Below are 12671 nucleotides of genomic sequence, written 5' to 3'. Positions count from 1 at the left end.
AAAGAATTGCCACTCAATTCAGAGATAGTCTGGGTTAGATAGAATTAACTGGACTGTTGGGAAAACCAGATGGATTCTTGGTGAAGGAGCCCTAGCAGGGCCACACGTTTTCTGACCTAAGTAGGAGACCAAATCAGGGAAGAAAATGTTACATCACTGAGCATCAGGAATACTCATGTAATTCAAGGCTTGTTTTAGCTGGATATCAATTCAACAGCAGCATCATTGAGACTGTAGAATCTCTCAGCCAATATGCTAAGTGGTGTGGAGAAGATCATATTGGTTCTGGGAGCTGGAGAGTTCCTACTGGGGATTTTGGGGAATGGATTCATGGTACTAGTGAATGGCATTGATTGGATCAGGAACAAGAAACTGGCAATAGGGGATATCATCCTGGTCTGCTTGGCCATTTCTAGAATCGGTTTATTATGCTCATTAATATGGACTAATGTTCTACTTGTGCTCTATCTAGATGAACTGCTGACCAATAAAATTGAGTTTCTAGGTATTTTCTGGATGCTGACCTACCTTTCAAGTGTTTGGTTTGCCACTTGCCTCAGTGTCTTTTACTTCCTAAAGACTGCCAACTTTTCCCACCCCCTCTTCCTCTGGCTGAAGTGGAGAATAAACAATGTGGTCTTCATGCTACAAGTGGGACCTTTACCCTTTTCTTTGCCCATTAACCTTCCATTGTGGATGAAATCTATTTCCTATTCAATCAATAAAGGAAACAGTACAGAAGTATTGCAAAAGTACCAAATACGTGGAAGTCAATATTTCACCATCTATGTTACCATGGACCTCTTGGATTTAATCCCCTTTATTCTGTCTCTGGTCTCATTCTTATTCCTCATCCTCTCCCTCTGGAGACACACCCATCAGATGAAGCTCAATGCTACGGGATCCAAAGACCCCAGCACAGAGGCCCATGTTCGAGCCATGAAATCTATCTTCTCCTTCCTTATCCTATTTGTGCTGTTCTATTTGGGTAAATACATCTCCTACTGGAACTACTTTATTCCAAATAGTAGACTGGCTGTGATATTGGCACTTCCATTGCTTTTCCTCTATCCCTCAGGCCACTCCTTAGTCCTGATTCTGTACAATAGCAAGCTGAGACAGGCAGCCCTGAAGATGCGGTGGCAGGTGAGATGCCGCCTAAAAGAAGGAAATGAGATAAATCTCTGGCCTTAGAGGTGTATTTGAGGTCATAACTCTTCTAGGGGAGAAGAAATTAGCATATAGCTATTAACAAAATCTCTCCAGACTCTTCCAATTCATTGCAAGAATACAACAAATCAAAAAAATTAAATTAAATTAAAAAAAGAATAAGACAAATCCGTGGTGTACTGGACTTGGACTCAGGAAGGTCTCAACATACAGGAGTCTGATCAGGTTCTATGAGAATGGACAGTCACTTAAGCTTTGTGAGCCTGTTTCCTCCTTTGCATGGCAGCAATACTACCTCTGGGCTTTCTCTAAGGATCAAGTAAGGTAACATATGAACAAACAGGTACTCATGGCCCCATCTCAGTGAACTAGGTTTGGCTCAGTCCTGTGGGTCAACTCCAGTAGGCTTAGCTTCATATTGGACTTGTTGCTTTCCTCTTCTTTTACCCCAAGAAGACTGTCGAGTATTTTCATGATGTAAATTTTGATTCGTTTTCCCCAAATGCAAGTGTGAGTAAAGGGGGTCCCTACCCTCCATATAATCAACCAAGTTATCATGTGAATGTTGAGTGTAGTCCAGCCTTTGTTTCCACCTTACAGAAAATGCATCACATATACAGGACTCACAGGAGTCCATAAAGAGGTGGAGGAAATGTATAAAGTAATCAAATAGCCCTAATCCAAGAACGAAACCCAATTTGACTTTGCTGTTGGGGCATCGATTTGACATTTCCAGGAAATCCCTCTGTCCCACTGGGTCCTATATAGTTCCTTCCACAAACAGAACTAACCTGTGATTGAGATCCCTCCTCCTTCTAGAAAGCAAATATATTCTGGGGTTTTCGAACAAGTATTCCCCGATTCATTGGTCCCTTGTCAGAGTCACAGAGACTGTGTAGAATGTCTTCTTCTTTGTCCAAGGGAGGTCATTCAGTCAGGAAATCTCTTTCTCTCAGATCGCTAGCCCTGCTTCCAGCCTAATCCAGTGATAGCTCTCCAGGGGACCAACCATTGTGAAGATAGAAACTGATAAGTGCCACTGCAGAAGCCCCAGCTCCTGAAGATTTGGAATAGAAAAGGGTTGTCCACTTAAGTCCTTAGCCCTGTCAAAAGTACAGCATCAGACATGCACATGTTTTTGTCAGTGGAAATGACATTTCAAATGAGGTAGTCAATTGCTTTTTTGCTTCACCCTAAGGACTTCCATCTACCTTACAGCTGGAATCTCCTCTCCATGTTGCCTCTCCTTATTATAAGGTGAGATCCTTGAAAGGAGGGATTCTTTTGCTTTTCTACTAGTATCCCAAGGTGCTTAATAAATGTTTTTTTCATTCATTCATTCCCATTGCTGTCTTGCTGAAAAGACAGGAGTAGTAATTCAAAATTACTGAATAAGATTCAAGGGGATTGAATCTCATCAGAGGAGACATGTCTCTCCACAGTGCATGTGTATAATATAAATCTATAATATTTTTGCAATATGAAAATACAATATATGTAATATATATATAATAGTATGAATGATATATAATGCATAAATACATAAAATGTAATGTCTAAAGTATATATGAGATATATTAGAATAGAATATTCCATGCTATTATATTATATGCCATATATATTTAATATATACATTATATATTATACAGATATTATACAAACAGTGAGAGGAGGCATGGCTCTTCTGGCGATACTCAATTCAATACGCACACATACACACACATACAATGTACATATATGTCTCTGTCTATCCATCTATCAATACAAGCTCTAAAACCAGCTCAGAACTTTCTCCCACCTCCGTTACTGACTACAAGATAATCAAAATTAAAGCAGGGAATAACTTTCGAAGAAAACATTCAAATAACATACAGGTTAAATAACTTAATCTTACAGAATATGTGGGTGAATGAACAAATCATAGAAACCACAGATAACTTAATGAAAGAAAATAACAGTATGATCCTGTAATCAAATGACGAAACATACAAACAATTTCCTGGGATGCCACCAAAGCCATTCTTAGAGGATTTTCTTTTATCTCTAAAAACTTTACTCCAGAAAATAGCTGTACAATGATCCAAGACAACTCTGAGGGCTTATTATGAAAAATGCTATCCATTCCCAGAGAAAGAACTGATGGAGTCTGAATATGTATCTAAGTGTATTCTTTTTTACTCTATTTGTCTTGGGTTTTTTTTTAGAGGGGGGCGGTGAGTCTCTGTTTTCTTTTACAACATGGTCAATATGGAAATACTACATATCAGATTGTTTACCCTCTCTACAAGGGGGTGGGAAGGGAGAGAAAAAATTTGGAACTCAAAATTTTAAAAACAAATGTTTAGAATTGTTTTTACATGTGATTGGGGGAAAATAACATAGTAAATTAACAATTTATAACAAAAAAGCAAAGAGAGAAAGAATAGATCAATGAATTTGGTATGCAACTAAAACAAATAGACAACAGATGAAAATGTTCAACTAAACATAAAAATTGAAATTCTGAAAATCAAAGAAGAAATAGACAACATTGAAAACAAGATATTAGAGAATTGACAGTTTTAAAATTTAATAAAGTAGATAAACTGCTAATTTGATAAAAAAAAAAAAACAGAGAGCAAGAGAAAGAAATTAAATTGCTAATACCAACATTGAAAAAGGAGAATTCCCACACATACACACACAAGAAAAGAAAATGAAGGAAATTATTAGAAAATGTTTTAAACAATTATGTCATGAAAAGTTATAAAACATGAAATGAATAGTACAAAATATTTTAAATTATAGTTACATAAAAAGAAATAGAAAATGTAATAACCAAAGCTCAGAAAAAGAAATGAAGCAAGCCATAAATGAATTCTCAAAGAGAAGAAGGAAGACGGGTTTAATGACTTTAAAAGGTAATGCTACCAAATATTTCATAGTTTATTATATCACACAAATTTCTTGCACAAGTAGGAAAAGGAAGAATTTAACGAAATTCATATCATGAGATAAATATGGTCTTAATGCCTAATCTGAGGAAAGGTAAAACATGGTGGGGGCAGAACTATAGACCATTATTCCTAATGAATATAGATGCAGAATTTTTTAATAAAGTATTAACTTAGAGTCTATCGCAATTTATTTAAAAGATTATACACCATCCTTCTATTGGATTTTGACCAGTAATTTGATGTGGTTTCAATACTAAGAAAACTATAAATATAGTAGATAATTATGTCAAAAAATCAAAATTATAATAGATTTTTTTATAATAATTTTTTAAAGCTTTTGATAACATACAGTATCTATTTATGTCAAAAATATTTAAAAGGATAAGAATAAGTGGAGTTTTCCTTAAGGCGGGAATTAGTATCTACTTAAAACCAAAAACTAGTGTAATCTATAATGGCAAAATAGTAGAATCATTTTTATTAAAAGCAGGGTTAAAGCAAATATATCCACGCTCACTGTTAATATTAGGTCTTATTCTAAAAATGCTAGCTATAGAATATAACAAGAAAAAACAACTGAGGAAAGAAACATATGCAAGGAGAAAAATAAACACATTCTATAGATTATTATTTCCATAGAGAATCTTAGAGAATTGCCTAATAAATTAATTTAAACGGTAACATCATTTCACATAATCCCATAGAAAAACCTTGTTTGTAAATTGAAACATTTTAAATAAAAACTCCACCAGGGGCTCAACTAGATAACAAATTCAGAGATGGAAGAGACCTAAAATATACCTAGATCTCTAAGGAAGGGTTCCTTGCATCCCTCAATTAAATAAGCTGAGATCCCACCTTTTACAAAGGAATTGGGAGTTATCAATAAACTCAGAAGGAAGAGATAAAAAGAGGCTGCAGAAAGGAAACTGAGTCTGAGAAAGGTGAATGGCTTTGCCCATGGTCACACAGACATTCTCTGCTCAAGGCCTTTTCTGTGATCCCATGTGAATTTTTAGGAACTTTGTTGTGAGGTGTGTATGGCAAGACTTGTGGGCTTGGATTGTCACATAGTTAGGGTAAGTGTGCTCCTAGCCACTTGACTCTGTCTCCATCCATCTACCAACATAGGAAAATGATGACTTTCTGATTCAGAGGTAGAAAAGAAGGCTGACTTTGTACCCTCCTGTAATTCCATGTGGAGTGCATGCCTGCAAGAAAAAACTCTTTGTGGTAAATACTGTGAACCTGGGTCCTGGCCAAACAAAAGCAAGAGCTAGAAACCTTTCATCTCCAAACGTGCTTTACCCCTGGGCTGGACACTCATGGCTCATCTTGTTCTCAGTCCCAAAGAGTGTTACCTGGTAGTAAAACAACTGTAACTTTCTCAAGAAAGGCAGAGCAAACAGAGACTCACTAATGGCCTTCATCAGACCTGTGTTAGCTTTCATGGCTGTCACAAAGGGCCATGAGAATAGTCGTTGTCATCATCGTTGTGGTTTTCCACGAGCTTGCTTTCTCAGAAAATACAAAAAATAAATGCCTACATGGCTCCATTCACCATCTACCCAACAGTCCCAAGACCGGTTTTGTATGCAGTGACCTTGGAGGCCAGTCTCTCACCTCCAAACCAAAGAACTCTCTCCAAAGGAGTTATAATAGCACTTAGGGACCCTGGCAACACTTGACTTGATCAAACTTTTTTTTGTCCCTTGGCCAAATTTCTAACTTGTTTGGGGGCTGGGGGTGGGGGAGGTTGACAAGAGAAGGTGAGATTGTAAAGGAAGGAGGTGGACATCACAGGAGGACAGACCCAGTGATGGAAGGCACTTTGTAGCCACCTGTCAATCAATCGATTACCCAACTAGCAGCTGTTAAGGTCCAACTCAATGACAGCTGCTGTGTGTGCTTGGCATTGGGGAGGAAGCTGAGGCCCGAGAAGTGAGGCAAATAATCGAGGACACCCAGGTGGCAAATGCCAATGGTGAGATGTGGATCTTGGCTGTCAGCTTCCAAAGTCAGTCGTTTGTCTGTTGGTGACTTCCAATGGGGGAGAGGTGCCGTGAGAAGGGAGCAGAGGGTGCAGTTTGAACTAGGTCTTCTTCAGCCTGGGTAGAGACTGCCAAGAGAAAGGGCAGCTGTGATGAAGCAGAAGCAGCGTCGGACTCAGAGTACCTGGGTTCAAAAACCATCTCTGCAATTAGCCGGAATGGAAAGGATGCTCAAATGGGAAGCATGGAACTTGGAGTCACTGGATTGGAGTTCAAATCTTGAGTCTGCTGTATGATCTCAGGCAAATCTTGGAATCCCACCAGGATTCATAGGCCACACAGGATTTATAGGACAAAATTTGTAAAGCAAAATTCCTCTTTGAAGATTTGGCTGCTGGAAGCACTGACTACTCTCTCCTTCCGATGTGAATGGGATGCAGTGGAGAGAGCCTTGGCTCTGGTTGAACCCACATTCCAGTCTCACTGCTGATCCTTTAATCTCTGTGGGCCTCTGTATTTATACACACACACACACATATGTATGCATATATATGCACGTATGCATGAATGTATATGTGTATATGTACATGCATTTGTGAATGTATACACATATGTTTATATACTTGCACATATCTATATATTGGATTCATTGGCTTATAGTATACATTGTATATGTACATACATATAATTTATATATAGTATAGGGGCTTAATTGGATGGAATTCAATTTCTCTATTGCCCTACTTTCTAAACTTTACATTGTCGCCTTGCAGCTAAAAGTGAGAGTAAGTGATACACGGTGGATAGAGAGTTGTGGGTGCAAAACAATAAACAGCCCAAAATGACTGAGTCATACAGCGCACAGAGGTGACTGATGTATAAGACCAGCAAGGTGGGAGGAGGCCAGGTTGTGAGGAGCTTTGAGTCCCAAGCAGAGACTTTTATATTCAATCCTAAAAGTAACATGGAGTCACTGGAATTTCTGGTCAGACCTGAACTTAGGGAAAATCACTTGGGCACCTGTTGAGGATTCGTTGGAATGGGGAGAGGATGGAGGCAGAGAGACTAATCATGAAGCTATTGCAAAAGCTTAGACAAGAAGCAATGAAGGCTGTATGAGTGGAGAGAAGGACGTGCATACAAAAGATGCTAGAGAGATAGAAATGTCAAGATTCAGAAACCGATTCTCTCCATGGTGTTAGTGGGAGGGAGGAGTTGAGGGTGACTCAGAGATTGGGCACTGGGATGACTAGAATGAATTGCGGTGGTACTGTTGATGTTAATAGGGAAATTCAGAAGAGCAATGGGCTTTTTCAGGAAAAGACAATAACTTCTGTTTTAGACATGTTGAATTTGAGATGACATCCAGTTAATGGGAAGTTGGAGGTGAAGGACTGGAGCTTGGGAGAGAGATTAGGGCTGGATATACAAATCCAGAGTTGTCTACATAGAAATGATAATTGACACATAGAACTGATGAAGCCACCGAGTGAGGTAGTCTAGAGGGAGAAGAGAAGCCAGGATAGAGTTTTGGGGATGCCCATAGTTAGTGGGTCAGACAGTTTCCTGATGACACAGAGAGGAGGGAGTATCCCAGAGGAGAAGCTGGTCAAGAAGGTGACACACAGCAGAGAAGTCAGGGAGAATTACGGCTGAGAAGATGGACAATTAGATCGTCACTCAATTTAGAGACAGTAGGCTCACTTGAGCCAATAGGTTGGAAGCCAGATTGTAGGGGACTGAGAAGAAAGTGGGAGCATGGGAAATGGAGTCACTTAAGGCAGACAGCTTTCTCAAGGAGTTCCACTGAGAAGGGGAGGAAATCTATAGGAAAAGAGTGAGCAGACAGATAGAGTGAGGGTTTGTTAAGAATGGGGAGACATGAGGGTATGCAGGCAACAAGGGAAGGACCTCGTAGAAAGGGAGAGACTGAAAATCAGCCAGAGAGAGAAGAGATGATGGGGGGGGGGTGATGTCCTGGAGGATGGGGGAAGGGATGAGATGAAAGGTACAGATCTGGTCTCTGAGTGGTGAGGAGACAAACCGGGACTTTTCAGAGGAGGTTCCTCATCCAGGAGTCTCTAACCCCATGAAACTACATATCTATGAATTTGTTTGTAAGTTGGGGGAGGGGGCAGGGGATATTAATGCCTACTCACTATGAGTCTCAAAAGAAAAGAATACACGCAAAGAACTCCACAAAACTTAAAGCATTCCCTCAATGCCACCTGCATCACAAGCTGATTAAACCACATGACTCAAAGAAACATTACTCATCATTTAGGTCAGAGGCTCACACAGGTAAAGTTGGAAGGGCTCTCAGCAGCCATTTACAGACGAGATGATGAAAAATGATTTGCCCGAAGTTACACGGGTAATAACCAGCAGTACCAGGATTCAAACTTGGGTTCTCTAGCTCCCAAACCTGATTTTTCCCACTGCCCCTGGATCTTAGCTCTAGAGCTGGAACCAAACTCAGAGGCTGTCCCCTCCAAACCTCTCATTTTACAAATGAAAAAAGTGTATCCTAGAGAAGGGGAGTAATTTACTGAGGTCACATGGCTAATAAGTGAAAATTAAGACTGGAACCCAAGGCACTGCCCACAGTTTTTAGGGAATTATGAATCACAATGCTTCTTGCACAACTCTTAGCCAGATGCTTTCCTTGGTCTGCCTTGGCCTCTCTCAGATGAATGGCTTACTGAGTTTTTTGAAAATCCACAGGGATTTGAAATGGTGAAGCCAAGGTCCATCCTCGGCACCTGTAGCAGTAGTATGTCCTCTGGGGGTAGCCAGAGCCTTTGCAGTGGCTTCTGGGCAGTAAGGATTGAGCAGGTGAGCCCCCCAGCTGCACAAGTGTTCGCTGCCATTCAAGCTTCTACTATGCGGTAGAGAGTGCTGGATGCAGTCCTGAGTTTGTTGCTTAGCCACTCTCTGACCTTGGACAAGTCGCTCATCTGTAAAATGAGGGGGCTGGACTAGATCGCCTCTGAAATTCCTTCTAAATATATGGTCCTAGCTTACCTCACTATAACTCTCTAGGCCTCAGTTTCCTAATTTGTAACATGGAGAGAAGACCTATCAAGAGCATTAGATGTGGAGTAAAAAGCTATGAATTGGAATCCTGGGTCTGTCCCTTATTGTCTGTGGAAAAGCCTCTTTTCCTCCTCTCCAAGTCTCAGTATGCTCCTCTGTGTAATGGGGCTGATAAAACCCACCTCTGCAGTGCTCTTGGCCATACCCTCTCCGGGTGTCACTCAAAAGACAAAAGATGACCCTAGACCCCACCTTGGTTTGGGGGAGGTGTATCCCAGCATCCTCTTTGATCCCTTCCTGAGGGAGCTTTGCCCTAACCTTGGGACTTGTCTATGGATTGAGTGAGGACTCACTGGTCCAGCCTTTCCAATCTTTGGATTTGTGGGAAGGAGGAAGAAGGCCATGTGAGCAACCTGTAAGCTACCTCAGCCAAAGCAGCAGAGGGGCCGCTATCAGGAGAAAGGCTGGCGCCTGGCAGTGGGAGGGAGTCTGCCTGATCGAAAACTCCCTTGGGCTGCAGATGGAAGGAAGGTGATGGTTCTTCAGGCTGCTCCCTCTGGCCTCTCTTATAAAAGTCCATGAGCCTGAGGCTTCCCTGGGAGCAGGTTTGTCTCTGTTTCTTCAGCATTCTGGCAAACTATAATAAAGCCGTTAAGCACCAGGCACACCTAAAGCTTATGTGATATTGTTGGAATGCAGCGGAAGGGGCAGGCTGGGGAGTACCTGGGAAGGTAGAGAGAGAGATTTTAAATGGCCATAAAAATAGCAGAGTGATCTCTAACTGGGGGCTCGAGTCAGGAAAGAAATGAAGTGACAGAGACTCATCTTTACAAGGTCCCAGAGCAGAGACCATACTTTGATGGGAGTTCCTCTACGCAGATGAGCCGGCCGCTGCTAGAGCACCACCTGACCTGGTACCGAGGCGCCCAGGCTCCTTCTTCATGGAACGGTCATGAGCCCTGACCAAGGTGATGGCTATAAAGGTCATCCCAAGGCCCTTCGATTCTAGCAAGGGATCTGAAGTAAATCGCTTATGATTGGAATCTCTTTGGGGGGATTTCTTTTGAGTCCGCTACAAGGCGAACTGGATAGAGCGTTGGGGTGGATGGAGCCTGGAGTCAGGAACAACTGAGTTCAACTCCAGCCTTCAACACCTACTACAGGGTAACCCTGGGAAAGTTCACTTAAAACTCTGTTTGCCTCAGTTTCCTCAACTCTAAAATGGGAGTATTATAGCACCCGCCTCCCAAGGTTGTTGTGAGCATCGAATGAGGTGAGATTTGTAAAGCGCTTGGCGCAGAGCCTGGTGCATAGTAGGTGCTTTCCTTCCCCTGTTGTTGTCCTTCTAGTAAAATGTTTAAGGCAGTTTGTCAATGTATGAAATAGTAAAAGGCGGCACCAACAGAGCTGTACCTAGGGTAGGATGACTGGGGTTTTGTCCGAGGGCACTGACACTTAGAGGGATGTGAAACGTTTTACACTAGTGATGTTTTACACTAACTCCTGCCCGTTGCTGTCTTGTTGTTGAGGTTTCTCCTCTGTTTTTGAAGAGGACCAGTGACCCCACGGGGTGACGTCTTGATAGAGCGGCACAAAGTCGTTAGCCTCTGCCGCGTTCCCCCTTGGCCTCTTCCTGGGCCGGGGGTCGCGGGCAGTCCTCCCCGGGGGACCTCTTCTGCTCCTACACCGAGCCTTCGGTCGTCACCGGCCGGCCTGGCCTCCACCCAGACCGGAATTCACCAGACAGAACGCCAGAGGATCTCGCTCACGGTCTTTATTGGTACATCTTCCACGGCGACTGCTCGACTCCGACTCCTCCCCTATCCCCGTACATTATATAACCTGTTGCAGCCAATCCAGTGGCGAGAGCTATAACATTGCCTTATATGGACGGGCTTCATCCTAAGCCGGCACCGCCCAGCGATATACCCGGAAAAGCGTTATACCCGGAAAGCTGTAGTCCCTGCCCCACCCTCCACCCAGCCCTAAGCGGCGTCCCACCCCCACCCAAATCCCAACAATTCACCCCTTAAACTAAAATTAAAAGGAAGAAGGGGAAACATAGGGCAGTGCTCACAAAGCGGAATCAAGATCCAATCAACCTGAGGGGTCCTCCCCCACACCTACGGCCCGCAGGGCGCGGTAACCAACCCGCTGGCGGCGAGAAAGCAGGGAGATGCGGGCGCAAAGAACGCGGACCGCAATAAGCAGGGCGAGGAAGGCCGCCGCAGCAGCCAGGTAGGGCCACCAGGAGAACCACGGACCTGAAAGCCAAGAAGGCCACCAGGAGGAGAGGTTGGGCGGGACCCATGGGGAGACCCTAGTGCCATTGATGGCCTGGTACTCCCGCCGAAGGTTGTGCGGCGTGTCCTTCGCCCACGCGAAAAATCTGGGGCCCCTGTACCGGTTGCGGGCTCACCGGGGACGGGGCGAGGGAGATGGGGAAAAGGGGGATGGTCTCCAAGAGTTTGGGCAAAGGGCCGCCGCCCACCGGGACGTCAAGCAGTGTCACCGCCCACGCCCAGGACGCCTGCATCAGTTCAGGAAGGACGGGAACAAGGTACGGTGCGTCCAGGGTGGGCACACAGCCTAGCAACGCTAGGCAGCGACGCCGGGCTGCTATTACAAGGCGAGCCAAAGCGTCCAAGCGCCCCTCCAGCGAGGAGGCCGCGCCTGAAACATAGATCCACTCAATTACTCCATGGGCCTGATACAAGGCACCCCATGGTAATAGGCCGTCTTGCAGGGGCCTAAAATAAACTGTCTTATTTGGCTCATATCGTGTCAGCGCGGACGTGGCTCGAGCAATGATGCGATGCAGTGCATCGCGGGCTGCAGGGGTCCAAGCTCGAGGAGATTTAAGGTCCGTGGGTCCTCTGAGAAGGTCATAAAGGGGTTGCATATCCCCGGGGGGAATAGGAAGATAAGAGCGGACCCACTGCACCGAGCCCACAAGTTTTTGAAAATCATTAAGAGTCTTGCAGCGCGCCTCCTGTAGCACAGGAAAGGGGCGCCGCACGGAGGTCTCCCCCACCACCGAGCCAAGATACTTAGCCGGGACCGTAAGTTGGACCTTCTCAGGATCCAGGAACAGGCCCGCACGGTGTAGCGTCCTCCGAACATCTCTCAAGCAAGGGTCCAACAATTGCTGAGTAGGCGCCGCCACCAGGATATCATCCATATAATGAAGAAGGAGAGCTGAAGGGTGGTCCCGACGGACCGGTTCCAGCACCCCGTCCACATGTCTCTGGCACAGCGTAGGGCTGTTGGCCATTCCCTGCGGGAGAACCTTGAACTCGAACCGCCTGTGGGGACGAGAAACATTAGTAGATGGCAGAGAGAACGCAAACTTGGGGGTGTCTTTCGGGTGGAGGGGAATGGAGAAAAAGCAGTCCTTTATGTCCACCACGGCCAAAGGCCATCCAGCCGGAATGGCCGTGGGAGAAGGAAGCCCGGGCTGGAGCTTCCCCATTGGTAACATAATACGGTTGATGGCCCGCAAGTCCACCAGGAGTCTCCAGCGGCCTTTTCCACCGCG

At 44.2% G+C, this 12671-nt stretch overlaps 1 protein-coding gene across 1 annotated transcript; it reads left to right on the top strand.

The window, feature by feature from the left end:
- The first annotated feature begins 252 nt into the window (after positions 1 to 252).
- Positions 253 to 10096, top strand: LOC118856469 (taste receptor type 2 member 7-like). The gene is made up of 3 exons (XM_036766772.1): positions 253 to 1146; positions 8822 to 8932; positions 10013 to 10096. The coding sequence occupies exons 1-3, from the start codon at positions 253 to 255 to the stop codon at positions 10094 to 10096; spliced, it is 1089 nt and encodes a 362-aa protein (XP_036622667.1).
- The last annotated feature ends 2575 nt before the right edge of the window (positions 10097 to 12671 follow it).

Source organism: Trichosurus vulpecula, chromosome 7 (assembly GCF_011100635.1).
Source record: "Trichosurus vulpecula isolate mTriVul1 chromosome 7, mTriVul1.pri, whole genome shotgun sequence".
In the NCBI taxonomy this organism is placed as follows: domain Eukaryota; kingdom Metazoa; phylum Chordata; class Mammalia; order Diprotodontia; family Phalangeridae; genus Trichosurus; species Trichosurus vulpecula.
Note: the sequence above shows the minus strand (reverse complement) of the source record. Positions and strands in the feature narration are given on the sequence as shown.

Coding starts and splice junctions, on each gene's coding strand:
- LOC118856469 (XM_036766772.1), top strand. CDS start 253: ATGCTAAGTGGTGTGGAGAAGATCATATTGGTTCTGGGAGCTGGAGAG. Junction 1,147..8,821: donor CCCTGAAGATGCGGTGGCAG/GTGAGATGCCGC, acceptor GAAAATCCACAG/GGATTTGAAATGGTGAAGCC. Junction 8,933..10,012: donor GGGCAGTAAGGATTGAGCAG/GTGAGCCCCCCA, acceptor TCCTCTACGCAG/ATGAGCCGGCCGCTGCTAGA.